Raw genomic sequence first — 27,926 nt, forward strand, 5'->3', positions numbered from 1 at the left:
TCACTGGATAAATTACTGAGCTACCTGGGGGCAGTGGAAGCTGAAGGGAGGTTGAACAATTAGATTTAGTGTCATAAAGTCCCTGTTAACTCAATACAACTACTTCCCAATAAACAAATAGAACAATATTTCCCAGAAGTTTCAAAGGATTTGGCAATTATATCAATTCTTTTTAGATGATAATGCTGTTTCATGATTTCAAATAAACAGTCATCTTATCTTTATTAAACAGAGCAAATTCTAGTTGCTACATTGATATTGAACAATTTAAATGAGCATCAGTAGGATAATACAGCTGATGCATTTCTAGACACTATACTGACACTCATTTAGGGGGAATTCCAGGTCCAGCACTGCACTACTGAATTTGGCTTCCTTAACCTATTATTAATTCTTTTTAAATGATAATGCTGTTTCATGATTTCAAATAAACAGTCATCTTATCTTTATTAAACAGAGCAAATTCTACTTGTTGCATTGATATTGAACAATTTAAATGAGCATCAGTAGGAAAATACAGCTGATGCATTTCTAGACACTATACTGACACTTATTTAGGGGGAATTCCAGGTCCAGCACTGCACTGCTGAATTTGGCTTCCTTAACCTAGCAGCAACAAAATTAAACAAACTTTTTATTGTTCCATTATTCTGTGACCAGACTAAGAGCCATATTTCGCACTACAAAGGCAAGTGATCCTAGTTTCTGTAATGGCAGACTGGAGCAAATCCCAAGTGCGTAACTATGCTTACATCTCTGCTTCCTCCAGTAAATATTAGTCCGAGTTGCTTCTCAGGTAACAAGAAAAAACAATTGGGAGGTGGATCACTTAGTGTCATTTAATGGTACGTGTGCACTCTCCGAGATAATTTTATGCAACTACTTGAGGGGATGGGGGTAGGGAGGGTTGCTAATCTTGAAGAATAGACAACAGCAACCCAAAAATGCAAACTGTTTTATAAATGGCCCCTAGTTGTGAAAGTTGCTGTTACAGGAAAGAATGCTCCTTTAGGAATAAACAAAATATCCTGACATTTTTATGTTTCTTCAAATTTGATATTGATGCAAACCACATCTTTCAAGTCTTGGTCAGGCACAAAATGGCCCTTGTGAACAATACAAACTGTACAATATCAGTATGATCAATCTGAATTCCATGTTATCTGTGCTTTATTCAAGCAACAGGTGCACTTGGTCAATACATACTTACACTACTATCTGTTGAACAGTCATCAAAAATGCCTTCCAAGGATTTCTTCAGTGTGGCTTCACTATCGCCAAAGAGCTTAAAAAAAACAAAAATATGTTTAAAATATTTAGACAGTAACTTATGCCAAAAATATAAATATGGCCACAATATGAAGTAGTAAAATTTGCAGAAGACACAAAACTTGGAAGAGCAGTGGAGTTGAAGGAGGCAAATCTGAGCCTACAAATAATGGACAAATGTATAAACGCATAATGGTAAAATAACAAAGTCCTAAGCAAGGATGAGATCCAAAAAGCAGAATATAGGGAGTTAGAAGTAAGTTGAAAAGTTGTACCTCAAAGGTAGTGATCTCAGGGTTACTATCAGTGCCACGTGCTAGTCGGAGTAGAAATAGCAGGATATATCGGATGAATATGTGGCTGAACAGATGGTGTGAGGGGGAGGGTTTCAGATTCTTGGGACATTGGGACCGGTTCTGGGGGAGGTGGAGCCAGTACAAACTGGACAGGTTACACCTGGGCAGGGCCAGGACTGATGTCCTAAGGGGAATATTTGTTAGGGTGGTTGGGGAGGGTTTAAACTAAAATGGCAGGGAGGTGGGAACCTATGCAAGGAGTCAGAGGAGGGGGAATCAAGGACAAGAACAAAAGGCAGAAATGGGAATAAAAAAAGTGATAGGCAGAGAAATCAGGGGAAGAATCAAACAGGGCTTCAGTGAAAAATAGTGGGAACGGGACAAATAATCTTAAAAAGACAAGCCTTAAGGCTTTGTGCCTTAACGGGAGGAGCATTCGCAATAAAGTGGTTGAATTAACCAAGCAAATAAGATATAAACAGGTATGATATAGCTGGGATTACGGAGGCATGGCTGCAGGGTGACCAGGAATGGGAACTGAATATCCTGGGGTATTCAGTATTTAGGAAGAACAGACAAAAAGGAAAAGGCGGTGGAGTTGCATTGCTGGTTAAAGAGGAAATTAACACAATAGTGAGGAAAGATATTAGCTCCGACGATGTGGAATCTATATGAGTAGGGCTGAGAAACACTAAGAGGCAAAAAAACGTTAGTCGGGGTTGTATTTAGACCCCCAAACTGTAGTGGTGATGTTGGGAATGGCATTAAACAGGGAAAATTACAGACGCATGCAATAAAGGAACATCTGTAATTATGGGTGACTTTAATCTGCATATAGATTGGGCAAATCAAATTAGTAACCCTAACGAAGAAGAGGAATTCCTGGAGCGTATATGGGATGGTTTTCGGAACCAAAACGTTGAGGAACCAACTAGAGAACAGGCCATCCTAGACTGGGTATTGTGCAATGAGAAAGGAATAATTGGCAATCTAGTTGTGCGAGGCCCCTTGGAGATGAGTGACCATAATATGATAGAATTCTTCATCAAGATGGAGAATGACGTTGTTAATTCTGAGACTAGGATCCTGAATCTTAATAAAGGAAACTACGATGGTATAAGGCGCAAGATGGCTATGATGGATTGGGAAACGTTACTGAAAGGGATGATGGTGGATAGGCAATGGCAAACGTTCAAAGAACGAATGGGTGAACTGCAACAATTGTTTATTCCTGTATGGCGCAAGAGTAAAACAGGAAAGGTGGCCAAAGCATGGCTTACAAGGGAAATTTGAGATAGTATTAGATCCAAGGAAGAATCATACAAATTGGCCAGAAAAAACAACAGACCTGAAGATTGGGAGCACTTTAGAATTCAGCAAAGGCGGTCCAAGGGATTGATTAAGAAGGGGAAAACAGAGTACGAGAGTAAGCTTGCGAGGAACATAAAAACTGACTGTAAATATTTCTATAGGTATGTGAAGAGAAAAAGATTGGCAAAGATAAATATAGGTCCCTTACAGTCAGAAACAGGGGGAATTTATAATGGGGAACAAAGAAATGGCTGACCAACTAAATACATACTTTGGTTCTGTCTTCACAAAGGAGGACACAAATAACATACCAGAAATGCTGGGGAACACAGGTTTTAGTGAGAGGTAGGAACTGAAAGAAATCAGCATTAGTAGGGAAATGGTGTTGGAGAAATTGATGGGATTGAAGACCGATAAATCCCCAGGACCTGAACCCAGAGTAATTAAGGAAGTGGCTCTAGAAATAGTGGATGCATTTGGTGGTCATCTTCTGAGATTCTATAGACTCATGAACAGTTCCTACAGATTGGAGGGTAGCTAATGTAATCCCACTATTTAAAAAGGGGGGTAGAGAGAAAACCGGGAATTATAGACCAGTCAACCTGATGTCGGTAGTGGGGAAAATTCTAGATGCCATTATAAAAGATTTAATAGCTGAGCATTTGGAAAACAGTGGCAGAATCTGACAGAGTCAGCATGGATTTACGAAAGGGAAATCAGGCTTGACAAATCTACTGGAATTTTTCGAGAATGTAACTAGTAAAGTGATGAGGGGAAGCCACTGGGTGTGGTTTATTTGGACTTTCAGAAGGCTTTCGACAAAGTCCCACCTAAGAGGTTAGTGTGTAAAATTAAAGCGCATGGGATTGGGGGTGGTGTATTGAGATGGATAGAAAACTGGTTGGCAGACAGGGAACAAAGAGTAGGAATAAACGGGTCTTTTTCCGAATGCCAGGCAGTAACTAGTGGGGTACCACAGGAATCGGTGCTGGGACCCCAGCTATTGACAATATATATTAATTTAAATGAGAGAACTAAATGCAATATCTCCAAATTTGCAGATGACACAAAACTGGGTGGGAGGGTAAGCTGTGAGGAGGATGCAGAGATGCTTCAGTGCGATTTGGACAAGCTGACTGAGTGGACAAGTGCATGGCAGATGCAGTATAATGTGGATAAATGTGAGGTTATCCACTTTGGTAGCAAAAACAGGAAGGTAGATTATTATCTGAATGATAAATAAATTGAGAGCGGGGAATGTGCAACAAGACCTGGGTATCCTCATACACCAGTTGCTGAAGGTAAACATGCAGGTGCAGCAGGCGGTAAAGAAGGCAAATGGTATATTGGCCTTCATAGCAAGAGGATTTGAGTATTTGAGCAGGGATGTCTTGCTGCAATTATACAGGGCCTTGGTGAGATCACACCTGGAATATTGTGTGTCGTTTTGGTCTTCTTATCTGAGGAAGGATGTTCTTGCTTTAGAGGGAGTGCAGCGAAGGTTTACCAGAATGATTCCTGGGATGGCAGGACTGACACATGAGGAGAGATTGAGTCGGTTAGGATTATCGCTGGAGTTCAAAAGAATGAGGGGGGATCTCATAGAAACCTATAAAATTCTAACAGCACTAGACCGGGTAGATGCAGGAAGGATGTTCCTGATGGTGGGGGAGTCCAAAACTAGGGGGCACAGTCTGAGCTTACGGTGTAGACCATTTCGGACTGAGATAAGGAGAAATTTCTTCACCCAGAGAGTGGTGAGCTTGTGGAGTTCGCTACCACAGAAAGTAATTAAGGCCAAAATATTGTATGTTTTCAAGAATGAGTGAAATATAGCTCTTGGGGCGAAAGGGATCAAAGGATATGGGGAGAAAGCGGGAGCAGGTTATTAAGTTGGATGATCAGCCACGATCATAGTGAATGGTGGAGCAGGCTCAAAGGGCCGAATGGCCTACACCTGCTCCTATTTTCTATGTTTCTAATGCACATGGAATGGTTAACTGGGTAGCAGGCATATTCCAATGGAAGGTGCTGAAATAGATAGGAACAAAATTGAGAGATATCTCTGGTATATGATTCCAGAGCTTTTGATTGTAATAAACAGCCTTCACTCTTCAAAAATAATCTATTTTCTTTTTTTTCTCCTCATCATTGGCTTATGGATATCTGAGGTTAAAATTATTCATTACATTCCAATTTTTTTTTAACAAATGCAGTAATGCAAACATTATATATGACATGGTATCACATTTGAGATTTTGACTATTTAAAATGTTTAAACTTACATTTAATGATCACAATATCTTAATAGAAGTTAAAATTCATGTCATGCAACACAATACTTGCATTTCTCCTTTCATCCCAGAGATTTAGCCATTCACCATTGACTGGACCACATAAAGCACCCTCTCTGCTTTCATCTAAAACTGCTCATTATTCCAGGATCATCCTGAAATGCACCAATAACCCCCTCTTTTTCTCTATTGCAAACTGTCTTCTTAAGCCCCTCTCCAGTCTCCTCTACCCTCATACTCCAACAAGTATGAGGAGCTCATGGATTTCTTTATCACCAGGGTTAAAACTATCTGATCAGCTCCCTCTGCCGTTTCCCTTCTTTCCTTAACCCACCAGACCAAACCTCCTCTAAAGCCAGCGTGCCTTAGCCCTGAACACTCATCTTTCTCTGGTTTCTCTCCTATTTCTTCTCCAGTCCACTCCAAACTCATTTTGTACAGGAAATCCACATCCTGCTCCCTCAATCCTATTCCCACTAAACCTCTAACCACCCAATTCCGCTTCCTGGTTCCCATGTTAATTCATAATTTTCATGGTTGTCTCTTTTCAGGTATTGTCCCTTTCTCCTTTAAATCTGCCATCATTGTGCCAATCCTCGGAAAAGCAAACGTTGACTCAACTGGTTTTTCAAACTATTGTCTCATCTCCAGCTTTTCTTTCATCTCCAAAGTCCTTGATAGTGTCGTCACCTCCCAAATCAGTGCCCATCTTTCCCAGAGCTCTATTTTACTCCCTCAATCAAATTTCCCACCCTTACCACAGTACCAAAATGTTTTTATCAAGGACACAATTAACAACCTATGTGACTGTGCCATCCTCATCCTTCAGAATCCGTTTGAACCCTTTGACAATATTGACCACACCATGCTCCTCCAACACCTCTCCACCATCATCTAGCTGGGTGGGCCTATTCTCGCCTAGTTCCTATTTCCAAACCGTTACCTCTGATTCTGCACAAGGTTCTATGCTTGGCTCCTCCCTATTTCTCATCTAAAGTCTATCCCTCAGCAACATAATCCAAAACCACAGCCAAGGTTTTCACATTTTGCCGATTCTACCTCACCATCAGCTCTTTCAATTCTTCCACGAGCAGAAATTTCTTCCAACTAAAGATAGAGAAGACTGAAGCGATTGCCTTTGATACCCACTACAAACTCTGCTCCCTAGCCACTGATTCATTCCCTCTCCATTGCAACTATCTTGAGACTGAACCAGATTGTTCGCATATGACCTCAAGATGAGTTTCCAACTACATATCTGTGACATTAATAAGACCGCCTATTCCCACCTCCTTAACATTGCACAGCTCCATCACCACCTCGGCTCATCTGTTGCTGCTGAAACCCTAAAGCATGCTTTGTCACCTCTAAACTCGACTATTGCACTCCACTCCTTGCCAGCCTCATACCTTCTACCCTCCCTAAACCTGAGGTCATCTAAAACTCTGCTGCCCTTGTCGTAACTTCCACCGCGTTCCTTTCACCCATCACGACTGTGCTTTTTGACCTATATTGGCTCCAAGTTAAGCAACACCTGAATTTAAAACTTTCATCCCTGTTTCAAATCCCTCCTTGGTCTTTCTGCTTCCTATCTCTGTACTCTCCTCCAAGCAGGAAACCTGCAATCATCTAATTCTTGCCTCCTTAGCATCCCCAGTTTTAATTGTTCCACCATTGGTGCTGTGCCTTTGACTGCCTTGGCCCTAAGCTCTGGAATTCCCTCTAAATCTCTTTACCTCTATTTCTCCTCCTTTAAAGCATTTCTTAAAATCTACCTGTTTCATCAAGCTTTTGGTCATCTGCTCTAATATTTCATATGGCTCAGTGTTAAATTTTGCTTCATAACACTCTTGTAAAGTGCCTCGAGAGGTTTATTACATCAAAGGTGATATAAAAATACAACATTTTACTATTATCACTGTTGTGGTAGTCTGACAAAAAAACTTAGTGAGATTATACATCATCATCAAATCCATTGATTTTTCATATAATGTGTGAGGGGACAGTAATGATTATAGTGAATTTCAATTAATTTACTAACAGACCGTGAAGGACAAAGAAGGGGAGAAATTCCTGAAATATGTACAAGAGAACTTTCTTGATCAAGGTGTCTCCAGCCTAATGAAAGAAGCAGTGCTGGATCTCGTTCTTGGGAATGAGATCTGTTGTAGATATCTTTAAGGTACAGAGGTGCCAGTCACTCCCATAAACTGTTGTGAGTGCCTTGCTTTCATAAGTGTCCCTATGCAGCTCAGTATCTAATTTTGCAATAGAATAACCCAGATGTGTAACAATAATACCACCCCTGTGATCTGAGCTGGATATTTTGCTCTCTTATGTATCATTAATCCTTTAGTAGTTGGACTGAGGAACACTTTAGTGGCCAAGGCCTGACACAGATCATTAAGCTATTTTATCTGAGTGACAACAATAAATATGCCAACTAACAATTAAAGCAAATCCCACTTCCTTTATTCCTTGAAAAATTAGCAAAAAAAAACATGCACTATTCCTTGCTGGAGACTGACTGATTTGTTTTTGATATTACTGTATCTTTCTTTCTAGACAACTTTGAACTGTAAAAACTCACCCCCTGCAAAAAAACAAATCTGAAAATATCAGTAAAAAAGTGACCATGAATGTGGAAAAAAAAACAATCTATTCACTCATGTGCTTTAGGGAAGGAAACCTGCTGTCTTGACCTTGTCTTGCCCATATTTGGCTCCAGTCCCATGCAAGCATAGTTAACAGTCCACTACCCTCTGAAGTGGCCGACCAAGCTGCTGAGTTGTACCAAACCTTGGGAATTCAGTTGTAGGCAATAAATGCCAGCCTTGCCAATGATGCCCACATCAAGAATGAAGAAAAAAATTGTGAATAATAACTTTAACATCCTGCTCTACTAAAGAATTGCTGCGTGGTTTCAAAACCATGGGTCAAAATCCAGGAACTCCCTTCCTGACAGCACCATGGGAGTGCTTACACCACATGGACTGCAGCGGTTCAAGGAGGCAACTCACCACCACGTTCTCAAGGGCAATTAGGGATGAGCAATAAATGCTGGCCGAGCTAGCGAGACCCACATCCCATGAATGAATTAAAAAAAGTTGAAATGTCCGTTATTTTCTACAGCAGTAGCCTGCAAAGGTTGCTAGGGGAAAATGTTGCTAGGTTACAATATAGGTGACAATGATGAAATGCAACTTTGTGAAGAACCATTTATATTAAAAAGAGGCAATTCAACAGAACACAAAACCTTCCTGCTCATTTTGTTTAGTTTTTCTTTCCCTCTTGATAAGTTGTGTTTAAATTGTGCTTGAATTTTTCCCCATTGCTTTTCTATATCCAGTTTTTATTCTTCACAATTTTGTATTATTTATGTTTCAACTCTTATAATTCTTAGCTCACTCTCTCCATTGTAGAAAAATGAATTGAGGTGTCTGTTTGTAAAGTAAAGAAGAACCGTAAGCATAATATACTCATATGATTTTAGTTCAATACATAATGAATGCTTAACTGGCCTCTGAAGTGGCCCAGCAAGCTGTTCAGTTGCATCAAGCCATTAATAGTTAGCCCACAACCATTTTCTAGGATTAATTAGGGATGGGCAGTAAATACTGGCTCTGCAGGGATACCTCTATCTCAAGAATTTTTTTCTTTTAAATGTAATCTCAGTAAATTGAATGGGTGCAACATTGAGCAGAACTACATAACAGGGTTCTGAAAGCACTTGGATCGGTTCCGCAATTGGGAATCACAGAGAAAGGGATATAATTATTCAGCACTGGGATCTTTGGGTGGGGGTTGGCCTGGAGGTGAAGTCTAGTGAGCTTTTGAGCATTGGAGGAGGACAGGGTCTTGAGGCGCCACAGATTGCCACAGCTTCACACTATGGGCCGGGGGAAGCAGTGCGGACATGTTCAAGCACGTCGGAAATATAGGCACTGAATTCCCTTTGGTTCCTTTTGGACCCTCAAGTGTCATCCTGCCATATATCCCACCATCAGCCTTCTCCTCAGCTTTGATTCATCAATCACATCTCTCAACAAACAAAAAAGACCTCCTAAAAATGCTCAAAATGTAATCATTCATACAATTTCCAAGTTCTTATGCAAACAAAATGTACCTTTTAAGCCTCAAAGAGATTTACTGTCTTTTTTAGAAGAGCAATGATTTACCTAATTTAAGAACCAAAATGAATGGCTTACCACAATGGACAAGGAAAACAGCCAAGCAGGAGAAACTCAGATGTATCTTTGATTTAGATTTAAACATTCAGTGATTAATGATAAGAATTTACAGATTTTCACTAGAAGTTATCCAACTACTCTCCTTGCTTTGATTCATATGTTCCTCATCTCTTCAATTCAAATTTGCTTCTGATTCACTTTGAGACAATGAATGAAATGCCACAGTCAAGGCGTGATTTCATACAAAGTAAAATGTTATACAACAGAGTGTCTGCACAGGAACAAGACATTTAATATACAATAGGATAAACTGCTTATATAGACAACTTGATCTCCAGTGATTCCCTTTACAAGAAATCCATTAGGCTCAGTGTTTTATCACATGTCCTTGATCATACACCTTTTGGCACAGAAGCGAATCTTCTGTTTTACTGATAAAAGAATAAGTTGTGGAAGAGAGATGTCCTGGGTTTGCAAGGATTCTGGATGGGATGTGGGAGCAGTTAAGAGAACCAAGTAAGTTAACTGCTGGGAAAAGAATTGGATGGAGGAAACTACTGAGGTTAATTAAAAGTGAAAGCGGCTTTCCTCCATGTGCAGAATTATTTAATCTAACTGGTCTGTGGCATGAGCAAACTGACTTAACATCTACCTACAGCGAACATGAAAAACACAATTAATTTTTCAAAAATCAATTAAAATAATTTTCTTCACTATCTTTGATTACACTAGATATGTTCTCCATGTATTTATACTTTTTTTTCTGTTTGGTTGGCTGCATTTGACAATGATCAAAAAACAAGGCAAAAAAGTCTTGAAGTACTTCCACGTCAACACGAAAAAAGGGAAATACCTGAAGTGTTCAATAAGTAGCATGTACATTCTGTTTTAAAATAACATGGAATGGTCACAGCACAGGAGGAGGCCATTCATCTCATCATATCAATGCTGGCTGTTTGCAAGAACAACTCAGTTAAGTACCACCCCCTAACTTTTTCCTGTTGCCCTGCTAATTTTTTCCCTTTAGATAATTAGCCAATTTCCAATGAAAGCCATGATTGAATCTACCTCCAACATACTCACAGGCAGTTCATTCCAGGTTCTATATACTCACTATGTAAAAAAGTTTACTCTCCTTGTCACCTTTGATTCATTTGCCATTCATCTTAAATCGGTGTCTTTGGATCCATCTGCTCCTGCAGTCCCTTTAGAATTGTATCCTTTTCTTTATACTGTCTCTCATTCTTCCGACCAAAATGTATCACTTCACATTTTTCTGCATTAAATTTCATCTGCCATCTGTCCAACCACTCCACCAGCCTGTCTATGCCCTCTTGAAGTCTATCATTATCCTCCTCACAGTTCACAATACTTCCAAGTTTTGTATTATTTCACATTTCTAAATTTTGTGACTATATAAAAATAAAATCCAATATTAAAGGTGAGAATCTTCATTCTTATGTTCTTAGTTCCTTCAAAAATTCTTTCTGCATTAAATTGGAATAAAAGAACTCATACAGTATCTAACCTGATTAATGCTAGGTCTTTCTCTTGCTTTCTTTCTTGAATTTGTATCCAATCCCCACAGGGAGGAAAATCTGTTCTTCCGTTTACTTACTGATCTGGAAATTGCCTGAGTTTGGTTTTTCAAACCAGGTTCAGTGCGGGCTGCCACCTAAAATAACAATATCACATTTATTTTGAGACAGTGATAAAAGATTGATTGTTTTCATGTATAATAGATATCATTCTTTAAATACCACATAACCTGTGCAAAAAAAAGTACAGTTGAGAATATCATAGGAATATATGTTTCTTTGCTACATTTTTCAGGCAGATTTCATAATTGTCCGTTATTAAATCTATGAAAACTTCTGTCCTTCATTCAACTCAGAGAAACATTTAAATAAGTGTTGTGACAAGACCAGTAAGACACTCTCTTTTATGATCAATGGATAGATATGGTGGAGAAGGACCATCTAATTAAATTAGAATAGCATCTGTGTTATGAATGGAAAAAAGTAATAAAATAGCAACTGTATTTAACAAAAACCACACAAACAAAATATAAAATCAAAAATAAGAATATTGGGGGGGGGTGCGGTGTGAAAGAGTTATCAGATTTGACACTTTTGCATTTTACTTTCTATGACTTTTTCCCCCATAAAAATATTTAACACTGAATTTTCAGATGGTCAGTATATTTTCCATGAACACTTCCACGAGCAGTTACCTCTTTTGTATGCATTTCATATTAAAAGGTTGATGTTAATTGTCACCAGTGATTTTCAAATATTAGAACTACAGCAGGGATGTTCTATTCTTTACACCACTGCGCCAGCATATTATATGAACATTTCCCATAAACAGTTGGAGTCTGTTCTACCCCTTTTTTCAATATAATGGATTTTATGTGTCGTTGCACACAGTGAGTTGACTTAAAGGGACTGTAGAGTTATGGTAATGATGCAGGCGGCTGCTGAAAGGATTTGGAAAAATGTTTGTGATGCACTTTTCATTGACTCCTGGAAAATTTAAGCCAATTAAGATTTTTGTGCACAGGACACTTCACAGGAACAATAAATACTTACCAGTTACAACATTTTTTTAAAACGTTTACTTGTGGCTTGTCTGCATCCTATTCAGGGTAATAGGAAATGTTTGTAAGGACAGAAAACACTATACCATGAAATGTCCGATGTAAATGTCTGCTGTTGAAGTGTAGCTTTAGAAGCATGAGGCATAATTGCTCTGCCTCCCGGAGTCAAATTAGAGGCTGGTTACTCTTAGCAGATTTTCAGCATAGAGGCTTTCTTTTCATTTTTTTTTACAAAAATGAACCACTGAAGTCAATGAGAAGCTATTTTCTGTTTCTGGAGATGTTATTCTATTGCCAGGTAATGAACAGCTTTCCTTTATCCTTTTTCCTTGCAAGTTTAACAAATGTGGTATGTGATGAATGCATCTAAAAACTTAAGCCTTGTGTTTAACATGAATGCATTCACCATGCTTAAATCCTCAAAGTCTATGCACACTCCCATTCGTAGGCAAATTCTCATGAAACACCAATAAACCACAACGGAACGATTCTCTTCTAGTGAAAGATGACTGAGCACCTGGTGTCCAAACTCAGTCATCTCCTGCTCTGAGCCAGGGACCACTGTTTCCAGTTCTGTAATAAAAACTTTACTATCCAAGGGAATATAAATGACACCCAATCAAAGTTTCATATATGCAATATAAACAGTTTTGTCTACTAAATGATTGCTATAATCTACTCACCTGCAGTTGGCCCTGAAATATATTGATCTCATTAAATCATCTGAACACCGTGGTTACACTTGTATTGCAGTTTTATATGTTATATAAACTACATAGCTGAGGATTAAATAAAATCAAGATGTGGGATAATACTGTGGGTTTTAAAATATTTACATTCATTGATTAAATTTCTATTTATCTTGCAATAAACTATTGCTGGTTCATTGATCTACTAAGATGCTCCTTCCTTGTATTTATAGCAAAATCTAAATGCAACAAACTCACCAAGGCATGGAATGAGGACACAGAAAAAATACTGAGACGACCCATGGCATGTTTGGTTGGCCGACTTGCAAATGCAAGAAGTCTTTTTGGATTTGGTAACTCTCCACCTTGAAGACTTGCCATATAACAACGATGTCGGAAAAGATCAATCTGAAACTGTTCTAGATTTTGCTCCCATAAAAAGATCTGTTTAAACAAAAAGAAAATGGAATTCAAAATACATTCTTCAATATTACCAAAACAACATATACATACTGTTATATTGTATCGGAAGACTACAAGGAGTGACTAGTGATCAGATATCTCCTTATCAGAAACAGGTATACAATGTGAAAAAGTTTTATCAGTTGGTAAAACAACATGACATCATTCTACCAGTGGATGAAGCATGCAAAACATGGACTATTATTCATCGTGACTAAAAAAAACAACTCCTTATTCAGATTAGATCACTTTCAAATTCAGTAGTAACTGCATTTAATGTTTTGCCAAACAGAAAATCCAAATAAAAGTCTCAGTCATACCAATATTTTGTATACATAAAACATATGCGCGATGACCCAAAGACAGGCAGGAAAGTAAATTGTGATGAGGATATGGAGTCCAGAAAGGGATTTGGATAGGTTAACTGAGTGGTCAAAAATTAGCAGATGGAGAATAACATGGAAAGGTGTGAACTTGTCTACTGTGGCAGGAAGAATAGAAAAACAATGTATTATTTAATTGGAGAGAGACTGAAGAACTCTGCGGTACAGAGGGACCTGGGTGTCCTGGTGCATGAATCACAAAATATTAGGATTCAAGTAAAGCAAGTGATTAAGAAGGCAAAGGAAATATTGTTGTTTATTTCAAAGGGAATGAAATATGAAAGCAGGAAAGTTTTGGTACAGTTGTACTGGGAGTTTGAGAGACCATAGCTAGAGCACTGTGTACAGTTTTGGGCTCCTTTTGAGAAAGAATATAATTGCATTAGAAGTACAGAGAAGGTTCACTCGACTGATACCTGGATGAAGGGGTTGTCTTATGAGGAAAGGTTGGCCTGTATCTTCCTCCAAATAAAAGGTGTGGCTATGGGAACCCGCATGGGCCCCAGCAATGCCTGTCTCTTTATGGGGTATGTGGAACATTCCTTGTTCCAGTCCTACTCCGGCCCCCTCCCACAACTCTTTCTCTGGTACATCGATGATTACTTCGGTGCTGCTTCATGCTCTCGTCGGAACTTGGAAAAATTTATTAATTTTGCTTCCAATTTCCACCCTTCCATCATTTTCACATAATCCATCCCCGACACTTCCCTTCCCTTCCTTGACCTCTCTGTCTCAATTTCTGGTGATACACTGTCCACCAATATCCATTGTAAGCCTACTGACTCCCACAGCTACCACGACTACAGCTCCTCACACCCCGCTTCCTGTAAGGACTCTATCCCATTCTCTCAGTTCCTTTGCCTATGTCGCATCTGTTCCGATGATGTTACCTTCAAAAACAGTTCCTCTGACATTTGCTCCTTCTTCCTTAACCGAGGTTTTCCACCTACGGTAGTTGACAAGGCCCTCGACCGTGTCCAGCCCATCTCCCGCGCATCCGCCCTCATGCCTTCTCCTCCCTCCCAGAAACATGATAGGGTCCCCCTTGTCCTCACTTATCACCCCACCAGCCTCCGCATTCAAAGGATCATCCTCCGCCATTTCCGTCAACTCCAGCATGATGCCACCACCAAACACATCTTCCCTTCACCACCCCCCGCCCGGCGGCATTTTGTAGGGATCGTTCCCTCCATGACACCCTGGTCCACTCCTCCATCATCCCCTACTCCTCAACCCCCACCTACATTACCTCCCCATGCAAACGTAAAATATGCAACACCTGCCCCTTCACTTCCTCGCTCCTCATCGTCCAAGAGCCCAAACACTCCTTTCAAGTGAAGCAGCATTTCACTTGCATTTCCCCCAACTTAGTCTACTGCATTCATTGCTCCCAATGCGGTTTCCTCTACATTGGAGACACCAAACACAGACTGGGTGACTGCTTTGCAGAACACCTTCGGTCTGTCCGCAAGAATGACCCAGATCTCCCTGTCGCTTGCCATTGTAACACTCCACCCTGCTCTCTTGCCCACATGTCTGTCCTTGGCTTACTGCATTGTTCCAGTGAAGCTCAACGCAAACTGGAGGAACAGCACCTCATCTTCCGACTAGGCACTTTACAGCCTTCTGGACTGAATATTGAGTTCAACAACTTTAGATCTTGAACTCCCTCCTCCATCCCCACCTCCTTTCCGTTTCTTCCCCCTCCCTTTTGTTTTTTCCAATAATTTATATAGATTTTTCTTTTCCCACCTATTTCCATTATTTTTAAATGTATTCCACCCATGGTTTATTTCACGCCACCTCCACGAGAGCTACCTTGCTCGTCCTGCTCTCCAATCTTAATTAGCACATTCTTTAGGATAATATCACCACCTTCAACATCTCTTTGTTCTTTTGTCTGTGACATCTTTTGGTTATCTGCTCCTATCACTGCTTGCTTGTTCCAACAATCGCACCCCCCGCCCCTTAAACTAGCTTATATTTCACCCCTTTCCTATTTCTACTTAGTGCTGTTGAAGGGTCATGAGGATTCGAAACGTCAACTGTACTCCTCTCCGCCGATGCTGCCAGACCTGCTGAGTTTTTCTAGGTATTTCTGTTTTTGTTTTGGCCTGTATCCACTGGAGTTTCGAAGAATGAGAGGAGATCTTATTAAAATATACAAGGTTCTGAGGGGACTTGACAGGGTTGGTGCCGAGAAGATGTTTCCCCTTATGAAAGATCTAGGGGACACAGCTTAAAACTTAGGGGTCTCCCATTTAAAATAGAGATGAGAAGATTTTTTTTCTCTTACAGCATCGTTAGTCTGGGGAATTCTCTTTCCCAGAGAGCAATGAAGGCAGGGTCATGGAATATTTTTAAGGCTGAGTCAGATTCTTGATTCAGAAGGGAGTTAAATGATATAGGGGATAGATAGGAAAGTAGAGTTGAGGCCACAATCAAATCAGCTATGCTGTTATCTAAATAGTGCAGCAGGCTTGAGGAGCCAAATGCCATACCCCTGTTCCTAATTTGTATGTTTGCAGGGCTAGCTATTAAATAGGCTTGTAAGTCAGCTTTACTTTCAAAAAAATCCTATTTACCAATTTTAGTTCATTTAACATTAGTCATTCAAGTTATCAATGTTTAAAAATAAACATTCAATTTCTAAATCAGCCCTAATCTTTAATCAAGCAATAATTGCAAGTTTTACTCAAACTAAGCTAAACATTAGTTCCTGGTGAAAGCAATTTATAAAATAAATCATGTTATTTTTTTCAAACAATTGCAATTATATTTCTCAGTACAATAAATCCTATGTTGACATATGAAGCTGCAACTCAAACTACCAAGATGATAATCCTAGCATTTTTCTGCTAAACAGGCTTCTTAGAAGAATATTGTTATTTTGAAGTTGAGCCTAGAAACAGATTATTCACTCCCTGACTGCAATCAACATTTTACAAATCAAGGTTAGACTTCCCATTTCACTGGATAAAGCATCAACGTAAGGAATTAAAAGAATGGTTACACTAAGAATTTTTCAGGTACAATTCATGTGATCCTTTTCTTGTATGACTACTAAATTTATTTTTTGCTCAGTCAAGATTTTAAATCAATGATATCACCTTAGCTGAAGGATATGTTAAGGGATCATCTAATCCATTCCCTTAAGACACACACACAGACAATGATAGATTTCAAATAGCATTGCTCATCTTGAGGAGTAGAGGCCCTGGAGAAAGATGGCAAGATCCAAAGGCAGCACATGGAGCAAGCAGTAGGCAAAGGCAAAAAAACCTACATTAGAGAGGAAAGCAAGTGGCAAGAGGGAAGCACTAAGGATAAGAATATTAAGGAATAAGGAAGAGCTCATAATTTACCTGGGGAAGCCAATTGAGGTTTATTTGTTTTAATGTATCTGCTGGTTTGCTGTGGAGCAGAAACTGTCTTGGTACTGAAAATACTGAAATGTTTTTTCCTAGTATCTAATTGAAAATAGAAACACCAAACCATTCAAAAGGAAATCTGAGTTCATCTCCTTGTATGTTCAGAGGTGAACCAGTCAGTCACAGCAGGAAACAAAAATTCTATAGACTAATCCTTCGATGATTCATTTATCCACCTATTGGCACAGCGCTAAGTACTTGAACAGTCAATACAGAAATATATTTGTAGTCACTGCAACACAAGGCTCCTTCAACAGCATCTTCCACACCCATAAACTCTAACATCTAAAATCAAGGGCAGCAGGTACATGGAAACACAACTACTTGCAAGTTCCCCTCCAGGCCACACACATCTTTCTGACTTGGAACTATATCCCCACTCCTTCAATATCGCTGGATCAAAATCCTGAAATTTCCTCCCTAACAGCATTAAGCATACCTACACCAAACAGACTCCAGCAGTTAAAGAATGTGGCAATTAGAGATGGGCAATCAATCAATCAATACATGGTGGCTTTGTCAATGGCGCTCACATCCATTGAATGAATAAAAATGCCCTTAAAATACGAGGACATAAAACACAACCAAATTGAGTTGCCAGAATAATTCTGGTACTTAAAGCTTATAAAGGCAGCAACACATAATTAAACTACTTTTCATTAGAGATCAGAATCAGAGGGGATACAACATAATATTACAAAATGCTGAAAGCTATGGAGGATATAAGCAAATTGCTTAACTTGCACTGATTACAGAATTTAGCAGGAAGTATAAAATTGTAAACCCTCATGCAACAGACAGGCATTAAAATGGAATAAAAACAGAAAACGCTGGAAATAAGTCAGCAAGCCAGGCAGTATCTATAAGACAGAAAGAGAGTTAACATTTAAGGACTTGCCTCAGAACTGGGAAAAGTTAGAGACGTAATAAGGAATGGGTGGAACAAGGACAAAGGAAGGTCTGTGATAAGGTGGAAGGTAGAGACTAAAAGACAGAAGAGAATTTTCATCGAGAACTGCCAGCGTGACATTGGCTGTCCCACTTTCTCTGCTCTCTTCACTCACTCTAACCTGTCTCCCTTTGAACTTGCTGCACTCAAGTCTAAACCTAACAATGTTTTCAAACTTGCTGACAAAGGGTGGCGGGGAGGTGGCATGGGTTACTGTTTTTGTCTACTGAACTGACCTCTATCTTGTAGTCAACTCTTTGACACTTTCTCCTACCTCCATGGACCATGACCTCACCACCGAACATCAAGCCATTGTTTCCTGAACAGTCACTAATGTCATTTCCTCTGCCAATCATCCCTTCACGACTTCCCACTTCATAGCTCTCCATGCCTGTACAGCTCACTTCTACCTCCTTCCCAAGATCCATAAACAGGAGCTCCCTGGTAGATCTATTGTTTCAGCATGTTCCTGCTTCACTGAAATGATTTCTTCTTACCTCGATCCATTTTTTCTCTCCTTGTCCAGTCTCTTCTGACCTACATGGTGACGCTTCTGATCCCCTTTGTGACTTTAACAATTTCCAATTTCCTGACCCTAAGCCTCTCCTCTTTACCATAGACATCCAATATATTGACATCTCTATTCCCCACCAGGTGGTCTTAGGGCTCCCCACTTCTTACTTGAATGGAGGCCCAGTTTCCAATGACCATCACCCTCCTCCGCCTGGCTGAACTTGTTCTCTCATTGAACAATTTCTCCTGTAATTTATCTCACTCCCTCCAAATAAAAGGTATTGATATGGGTACCTATATTGGTCCTAGCTATGCCTGTCTTTTAATGGAAAATATGGAACATAGCTTGTTCTAGTCCAACTCAGGCCCTCTCCCTCAACTCTTTTTCCAATACATTGATGACTGTATCAGTACCCTGTCTTGCTCTCACCCTGAATTGGAAAACATCAACTTTGCTTCTAACTTCAGTCCATTGCCAACTCTTCCCTTTCTTTCCTCACCTTCTGTCTCCATTTCTGATGATAGGCTATTAACAAATATTCATTATAAGCCCAGTGTCTCCCATAGCTATCTTGACTACATTTCCTCAAACTCTACATCCTGTGAGGACTCCATTCCATTCTCCCAGTTACACCGAATCTGTCACATCTGTTCCAATGATACAACCTTCCGCAACAGCGTTTCTGAGATGTCTTCTTTTTTTCTCCAATTAGAAATCCCCTCACCATGGTTGCCATGGCCCTCGAACATGTCCACCACATTTCCCATACTTTACTCTTACCCCTTCCCTGCCAGAACCAAGATAGAGTTCCCCTTATTCTCCACTTCCACTGCACCAGCCTCCATATTCAATGGATTATTTTCTGCCACTTCCGCCACCTCCATCAGGATGCCACCACCAAACAAATATTCCCCTCCCCTCCCCTTACAGCTTTCCAAAGGGACCATTCTCTCATTAATATCCTGGTTCACTCCTCAATCACCCCGAATACCCCACCTCCTTCCGCCAGCACCTTTGCATGCAAACAAAGAAGATGTAACACCTGACCTTTTACATCCTTTCACCTCACCATTCAAGGCTCCAAGTACTCCTTCCACATGAAGCAGTGATTTACATATACTTCTTTCAATTTAGTATACTGTATTCATTGCTTACAATATGGTTTCCTCTACATTGGAGGGACCAAATGCAAAGCGGGTGATCACTTTGCAGAACACCTCCATTCAGTCGGCAAGAATGATCCTGAGCTTCTGGTGGCCTGTCGTTTTAATTCTCCATCTTGCTTTCACACTGTCATTTCTGTCCTTGACCTGCTGCCCTGTTCCAGTAAAGCTCAACATAAGCTTGAGGAACAGCACCTCATTCTTTGATTAGGCACTTACAGTCTTCCAGCCTCAACATTGAGTTCAACAATTTCAGTCCATAAACTCTGCCCGCACCACCCCCCACCCCACCAATTTTGGTTGCTTTTCTTTGCATATTTCAGTTTTTCTCTTATTTTTGCTTTCAGACAATAGCACACCTGCTCTCAGCATAGCTTTGTTTCTTTTGTGCCCCATCACCATTCCCTTTGGCCTTGTAAGACTAACTCTTGTCTTTCAATCACTCCTGTCTTCCACCCTATCAGACCTTCCTTTGTCCTGTCCCACCCAATTCTCAAGTCCTATTACATCTCTTCACATTTCTGATGAAAAGTCATCGACCTCAAACATTAACTTTGTTTTTAATCTCTCCACATCTGTTGCCTGACCTACTGAGCCTTTCCAGCATTTTCCGTTTTTAATTCCAGCTTTCCAGCATTCACAGTATTCTGCTTTTAGATACTTAAATGATTTCTTTCTGTAGGTAGAGTAAGGTGTGTAAAATTGAATCTTCTCAGGATTGCCTTCAGGAGTCAGAGAGGAATTTCCAAAAATTTGATCCCCAAATTGGTCTTTTTTTCATCTTCACAAGAGATTGCATGATTGTTGGGTGGGGAGGGAGCTGATGGTGAGCTATGGCAGTATAAGACAGCCTTGATGTATCATCTTTTGAGGCTTTGTGCTAGGAAATGTGGGTACAAACTGATTATGGTTAACCATGCCTCATGAATAACAGTAACTTTACCACTAAGATATGGATCTTGCTCCCACTTGCTGACACAGACCTAGGAACAATAACATTTTCTAATCTAGTAAGCTCAGATGACATCAGTTTAGTTAGAATCAGATTGAGTTTCAAATAGAGGCACAGAACTGACTATTCTGGACAAAGGCTCAAGTGAATGATATAACTTAGTATTTGTGGTCGTTAGCTAAAGCCAAAGATTTAACAAACTGTCCATTCTTCGAAGCACACCACCCTTTCATGAACCTTGCAAACTGTTCATTTACAATTGTATGTGAATGTCACAACACAAACTCTTGCTAAAAAAAATTATTTTGCCATTTCCTTACTGCTCCTTCTAAGAATCCTAGAATTCATAAAACAGCTAAGGTATACAAATACTTCCTAACCTAAAGAGGAGCACATATCATGTGATGAAACATTGGTGTCACACATGCTATACTGAACTGGTGCGCTGGTCTTCTCACCTCAATATGAGCCAACTGATTGAGAAATGTTGTTATTGGCAACAATCATGACAACCCCTTTACTATGGAGACGCCAATTCTGAAGCTTGATCTTGGTTCCACAAAACTAATTCTAATGAGTGGGCATAAGGCCCCACCTATACTGCAAACACCTCACCAGAGGAGTGGAATAGATTGGATCAAGGCAGAGATGGGGCAGTGTCATGAATAGTATTATGCTCAAACTCTTAGGGGCAAACAGATGCGTTATTTGTAATTTCTTCATATAACTTAAATATCAGGATAGATGCAGTTTTGAAGAGCTGGGTTGAATATGGGTCTTGAGTTTCTCATCTTTGTAGAAATATACTTGACAAACATCAAGGGCCGTAACGTTATGGTTTAGTGCTAGACAATGGAGCATCTCTGTATGAATGCTTCAAACATATAATATAAAATTATTTCTGTAATCAGTGTCAAGTTCGAAGAGTTAATAGAATAAAAAGATAAGTATTGATGCCTAAAAAATAAAGTTACTAATCAAAAAATGTACTTTCTTTTTGCAATGCTTACTTCTCACTTTATGTTGCGAAGTGAGTTAAGTAGGTTTTTTATAGGATGGTTTTGTAGCTTTAATCAGAGATCACATAATTCCTGCTCGATACATCTTAAAGGTGGGTCAGCTAGCTCAGTTGGCTAGATGGCTAGCCTGTGATTCAGCCAACAGCATGAGTTCTATTACCGTTCTGGATATGGTAGACTTGGAATCTACCTCCTCGTCTTGCTCTTGAGAGACCAAGTCAATGGCAAACCACCACTTACAAAATCTAACAAGAAAAATGGCTCACTTTGAAGCATTAACAGAGCCAAGGATCTGCCTTTGGACAGAGCACACATAACTGAATGACACTTCTAAAGGTACTTGTTTCTTTAATTTTCCAACTTGCATATTTTACATTAGCCACTGTACTTGGTGCGTAATTATTAGATTTCTAATGGCTAAATTAGTAGACAGAAAGAAAACTGAAATTGTTGAAAGAATGACATTACCTGATCAAGTATAGTCTTTCGTTTTTTTGGGTCATTAACTGAAGACAACTGCATATCGCCCATTTTTTTCATTTTTTCATCCATGTCAATTTTCTGTTCCAGCTTTTTAATTTCTGACTGCAGCAACTTGACAGTATCTTCTCTGCGATGTTGTCTTGCCACCGCAGCTGCACAGGCAGAATGAATTGCAGTAATCCAGTTTTCCAGCTCTGTTTGGCTGCAGGTCTGCTTGTACATAAATTATTAAAACTTAAAAATTTGGGAAAAAAGCCTGTTAAATAAAACTATATTATCTTGACTGGATTAATCAAAACTGAAGCTGCATTTAAAGACAAGGTTGCTCATTGAAATCAGTGGACACCAGTTGAACATAGAGCTACTGCCCTTTGTAAGCATGAATATTCAGCAAATATGAACACCGTTCTAGCAATACTGTTAGCACTGCATGTCATAAAAGGATGAAGCAGAAATTCTAGCAACTCAATCCAAGGCTTTTATCAAAATCAGAATAAATATTGCATGTGGCTGAGAGAAAAAAAACGCCTTTCAAAGCTATCTTTCCCACAGAAAGACTTAAATGTTGCAGAATCAGCAAGATGGAAATACTAAGATGAGAATCTTAATGTCTGCAGAACCTAGCTGTGGCAGAAGGATATACCATTTGAAACAAGAGTGGAAACTAAACATTAAAATTCCTGCCTCTTGGAAATCTGCAGCACCAAGAGCTCATAAGGAAGATTCACCTTGCTCCTTACCACAAACACTACATTTCATAAAGCACATGTGGCATTGAGCATAATGGTTGACACTACCCTCACCAAGTGGCCATTTGCTTCAAGTGAGCAGTCACACTACTGTCCATTGAATCAGAAACATTGACAAGAGAATATTAGCACAGGTGTATATGAAGACATAAAAGATGCCACAAATGAATTAAAAGACAAATACATCATCCAGGACAACAGCATGGGTCAGAATTATAAAAGTTTAATTTCATTTATTTGTTCAATGAGGTTTCACAGAAATCCTGCAACTGATGATGGAAAGCAACAAGACAATGTTCTATGATGTCTAGGTAACTGACCCAATTCACAAGTCACAAGGAGACTGGGAAGAAAACATGCAGAACCCACTTCACATAATCTGATTCCATAACTAAAATAGTGAATATCCCAAAAGAATTGATAAAGAGAGGGTGAGGTAAAGAGAAAGCAGGGGAGAGTAAGAAAAAGCAAAAAAGAAAAAAGTAAGTCAGAAAGACAGAGGCAGAAAAAAAATGCACAATTAAAACACGTACACGAACATATGTGAAAAACATTCATCCATCCTGTAACTCTCAGTGTGCAGTGTTCATGAGTTATGCAAAGTGTGCTCGACAGTGATTTATCTTCCATCAATTACCAGCCCCAGACACAGGCCCTTTAATTCTAGATCATGGTATTAGAATGAAAACAATGAAACGTGAAAAAGTGAAATAAAATGTGTAACTTTTGTTTATAAGAAAGAAAAATATAACTTCTCATGTATTAAATTGGTGATGCAATGTTACAATTAAAAACATTACAATATTAGATATCTAAGGTTTTAACTAACTTGTTGATCCGCTCATTAACATTTTATAGTGAATTAATGTAATTCACAAATACACTAGAACCTACATAGTATTTATTTTCAATTCCAGTCTCATATCGTGGTCACAACCAATTTCACAATGGAACCATGCTACAAGAATAATTGACTGTTTTAAGTTTATAACTATAACAAATTATATGTATACCACATCTTTAATGTAATAAAATGTCCTAAGGCGGTTCACAGGAACATTTTAAAACAAAATATGTCACCCAGCTACATAAGGAAATATTAGGCCAGATGACCAAAAGCTTGGTCAAAGAAAGAGGTTTTAATGAGACTCTTCAAAGCAGAAAGTGAGATACAGAGGTTGGGGTAGGCAGGCAGAAAATTCCAGAGCTTAGAGCCAAGGCAACTGAAGACACAGCCACCTGCGCTGAAACGATTAAAAGTGGCTATGCTCAAGTAGCCAGAATTAGATGAGCATAGATATACATATGTATGAACATACAAATTAGTAGCAGAAGTAGGCCTTTCAGCCTTTTGAGCTGGCTCTGCCAATTGATAAGATCATGGCTGATCTGATTACGGGCTCTACTTTCCCATCTACCTCATATACCCTTTGACTCCCCTGTCAATCAAGAATCTATCTAACTCAGCCTTAAAATATTCAATGTCCCTGCCTCCACTGTTCTCTGCGAAGAAAATTCCAGACTAACAACCCTCAAAGAAAAAAATTCTCCTAATCTCAATCTTAAATGGGAGACCTCTTAATTTTAAACTGTGCCCCAAGATACGAACTTATATACGAACTACAAATTAGGAGCAGGAGTAGACCATTCAGCATCTTCGAACCCATTCTGCCATTTAATAAGATTATAGCTGATCTGACTGTAAGTTCCTGCCTACCTCAGGTAACCCTTCATCCCCTTGTTTATCAAGAATCTAAATTTGCATTGAAAACATTCAAAGACTTTGCTTCCACTGTCTTTTGAAGAAGAAATTTCCAAAGACTCATTACACTCAGGAGAAAAAAATTCTTCTCATCTGTCTTAAATGGGCTATCCCTTATTTTTAAACAGCAACCCCTGGCTCTAGATTCTCCCAAGAAAGAAAATATCCTCTCCACATCGACCCTGTCAAGACCCCTTGGGATCTTTTATGTTTCAATTAAGTTACCTCTTACTCTTCTAAACTCCAGTGGCTACAAGCCTAACCTGTCCAGCCTTTCCTCATAAGACAATCCGCCCATTCCTGGTATCAGTATGGTAAACATTTTCTGAAATAATTCTAATGCATTTACATCTTTCCTTAAATAAGGAGACCAATACCATTCAAAGTGCTCTAAATGTGGTCTCACCAGTGTCCTATACAACTGAAGCATAACCTCCCCATTTTTGTATTCAAATAGTGTTTATTCTTCTTCAGGTGCCATGTTTCACAACATCAGCAAACATGGCTCTCCAATTTTTATGGTCACTAATAGTAGCTAACATCTTGGTGTTGTTCTCAAATTTTATACCTATTCTGCTTCTTAAACTGTTTGTGTAATTCTTCCTGTCTTCCTCTTGCTTCATTACCCTCAAATTTACCAAATGGTCTAGTTTCTCTCTCTTAGGATCTAGCCTCTCCCACAAGGGGAAATTTCAGCATCCATCCTATCAAGTCCCCTCAGGATCTTATATGTTTTAATAAGATCACCTCTCATTCTTCTAAACTCTCATGGATACAGACCCCTGTCCAACCTTTCCTCACAAGACAGCCCCTTCAACCCAAAAATCAATTGAGTGAACCTTCTCTGAACTGCTTTGAATAAAGTTATGTCCTTTCTTAAATAAGGAGAGCAAAACTGTAGACAGTGCTCCAGATGTGGTCTCACCAATGACAGACACAACTATAGCAAAACTTCCCTATTTTCATATTCTATTTCTCTTGCAATAAATGACAACATTCCATTTGCCTTCCCAATCACATGCTGTACCTGAATACTAATTTTTTGTGATTCATGTACCAGGAAATCCAGATCCCTGAGTACCACAGAGTTCTGCAATCTCTCTCCATTTCTTGGAGTGTTGTGGGGCTTTAGGAGATTAGGCAGAAGGGGAGGGACAAGGCCATGGAGGGGTTAGAAAGGTTGAGTGTTTTAAAATCAAGAAGTTACTTGACCAGGAGCCAATGGAGGTCAGCAAGCATAGAAATGATAGGTGTTTTGGACTTGATTTGAGTTAGGACACAGGTAGCACAGTTTTGGATGATCTCAAGATTACAGGGGATAGAATGTGGGAGGCAGCCAGGAATACATTGGAATAGAAAAGTCTAGAGGTAAAAAAGTTAAGGATGAGGTTTCAGGAGAAGATAAGCTGAGGCAGGGGCGCAGTTGGGCAATGTTACACTGGTGGAAATATCCAGTCTTGGTGATGGCACAAAAATGTAGTTATAATTATATGGGAGGCGATGGCATAGTGATATTGTCGCTGGACCCAGAGACCCAGGGTAATGCTCTGGGGACCCAGGTTCAGATCCCATCACAGCAGATGGTGGAATTTGACCATGAAACCATTGTCAATTGTCGTAAAAACCCATCTGATTCACTAATGCCCTTCAGGGAAGGAAACCTGCCATCCTTCCCCAGTCTGGCCACAGCAATGTGGTTGACTCTTAAATGCCCTCTGAAATGGCCGAGCAAGCCACTCAGTTGTATTAAACATTTACAAAGTCTCAAGAAAAAAAACAAATGAAATTGGATGGACCACCCGGCCCTTTTGACCCTGCAAAATCCTCCTTACTAATATTTGGGAGCTAGTGCCAAAATTGAGAAAGCTGTCTCATAGACTAGTCAAGCAACAGCCTGACACAGTCATTCTCTTATCACTGGCCCTCTATCCAGCTCTACCTGTCACACACACACACACAAACACACACACCACCCCCCCCCACAACCAGCTTATATTTCATCTCATTTCTATTTTTCCTTAGTTCTGATGAAGAGTTATATGGACTCGAAACGTTAACTGTATTCATCTCCGCAGATGCTGTCAGACCTGCTGAGTTTTTCCAGCTATTTTTGTTTTTGTTTCAGATTTCCAGCATCCGCAGTATTTTGCTTTTATAAAGGAGAGAAGATGGTTTGTAAGGAAGGCATTTTTTAAGACCTTACAAGTGGGAAAAAGCCTTCAGCATTTAGGCCTCAAGCTGCTGCCTTCAAAGGGCTGAAGTTAAGAAAACTCACTTTGAATTCGATTTCTTCAGGGTATCATATTTCTTTGCCTGGGCCTTTAAAATCTGTGTCTTACTGTTGCCTTAACGAAAGTGTAACTGGGGGTTAGATTGATTAGGGGATTTAGAAGCTATCATAGTAGCAATCTATAATTTTTTTCATATTTAAAAGTCATTTCTCTTATTAATAAATGTTTAACTTAGTTTTATAAGAACCTATAAGACTTGGTGGTCTTATTGCTACTAAATTCAAGGCACACATCTCGAAATTTATACAAACTGCAAAATAAGTTGCAGCAGTTGTTTCAAGTTTCCCTTTGGGATTTGAACAACACAGCATTTACCATCAGCTGTGCCATAACATTCACATTCCTATGAAAAGTTATTATGGATCTGTATGCACATACAGTATACCAAGGAGAACAATGTTCACTTAGATTTAAATGTAACTTTTTGGCTGATTTCAAAGGATTCCTAGTGGACCAATGGACCCAATACTCACCAATAAAGTAGTAATCTATGTTTAATTAAATAGATTATTTCAAAGGCTAACCACACAAGAAGCAGCTGATTTTCAGTAAACCTCACATGTGGTTCAAGTTTTTTTAAAATATGAAATGTGATTTTCAGAATAATTTTTTTTGTATAAAGCAGAACTTTGTCCATAATGCCCAAAGCATTAGCTTCATGGATTAACTCCTGTTGAGGGACCTTGCGGTGCACAAATTAATCATCACATTTGTCTCCATCACAGTGGCCATACTTTATCATTAATTGGCTGTAAAAAGCTTTGGGGTAGCCCAAGGTTTGTTTACAATTCAATAATTAGTGGTGTTTCTTATGTAGTAATGAATCACTGGCCCCGATATTTACTGGGGTGGGATTCTGAAGTGTCAAGGAGGAGCTATTCTCAAGAAACCTCGAAAGGTGGGTTTTCTTGAATGGTATGGAGTTTTTAACTCCATGATCTATATTTTAGTTTTTAAACAGATTTTACGTCCAGAAATTAGCCCGTTTGACAAGCTTGGCTGCCTGTTGGGCTGTCATAGAAAGCACGGTTGAGGGAGTCGATTGGAATTAGAACGGGTTCAGGGGAAGGTCAAAAGGGAGTCAGAGACCAGCAAAAGAAGAATCAGTCGAGGGGAGGAT

At 39.4% G+C, this 27,926-nt stretch overlaps 1 protein-coding gene across 8 annotated transcripts in view; it reads right to left on the bottom strand.

The window, feature by feature from the left end:
- The window catches only part of tiam1a (TIAM Rac1 associated GEF 1a), a 303,246-nt gene that overhangs the window by 149,835 nt on the left and 125,485 nt on the right, over window positions 1–27,926 (bottom strand). For all 8 annotated transcript variants that reach the window (XM_041211695.1, XM_041211693.1, XM_041211698.1 and 5 more), the window contains 4 exons: window positions 21,990–22,214; window positions 12,907–13,092; window positions 10,889–11,035; window positions 1,211–1,285 (listed from right to left, as the gene is read on the bottom strand). In XM_041211695.1, the coding sequence (XP_041067629.1) occupies window positions 1,211–1,285; window positions 10,889–11,035; window positions 12,907–13,092; window positions 21,990–22,214 (633 nt within the window). The remainder of the gene's footprint in view (window positions 1–1,210; window positions 1,286–10,888; window positions 11,036–12,906; window positions 13,093–21,989; window positions 22,215–27,926) is intronic.

Source organism: Carcharodon carcharias, chromosome 18 (assembly GCF_017639515.1).
Source record: "Carcharodon carcharias isolate sCarCar2 chromosome 18, sCarCar2.pri, whole genome shotgun sequence".
NCBI classification, from domain to species: domain Eukaryota; kingdom Metazoa; phylum Chordata; class Chondrichthyes; order Lamniformes; family Lamnidae; genus Carcharodon; species Carcharodon carcharias.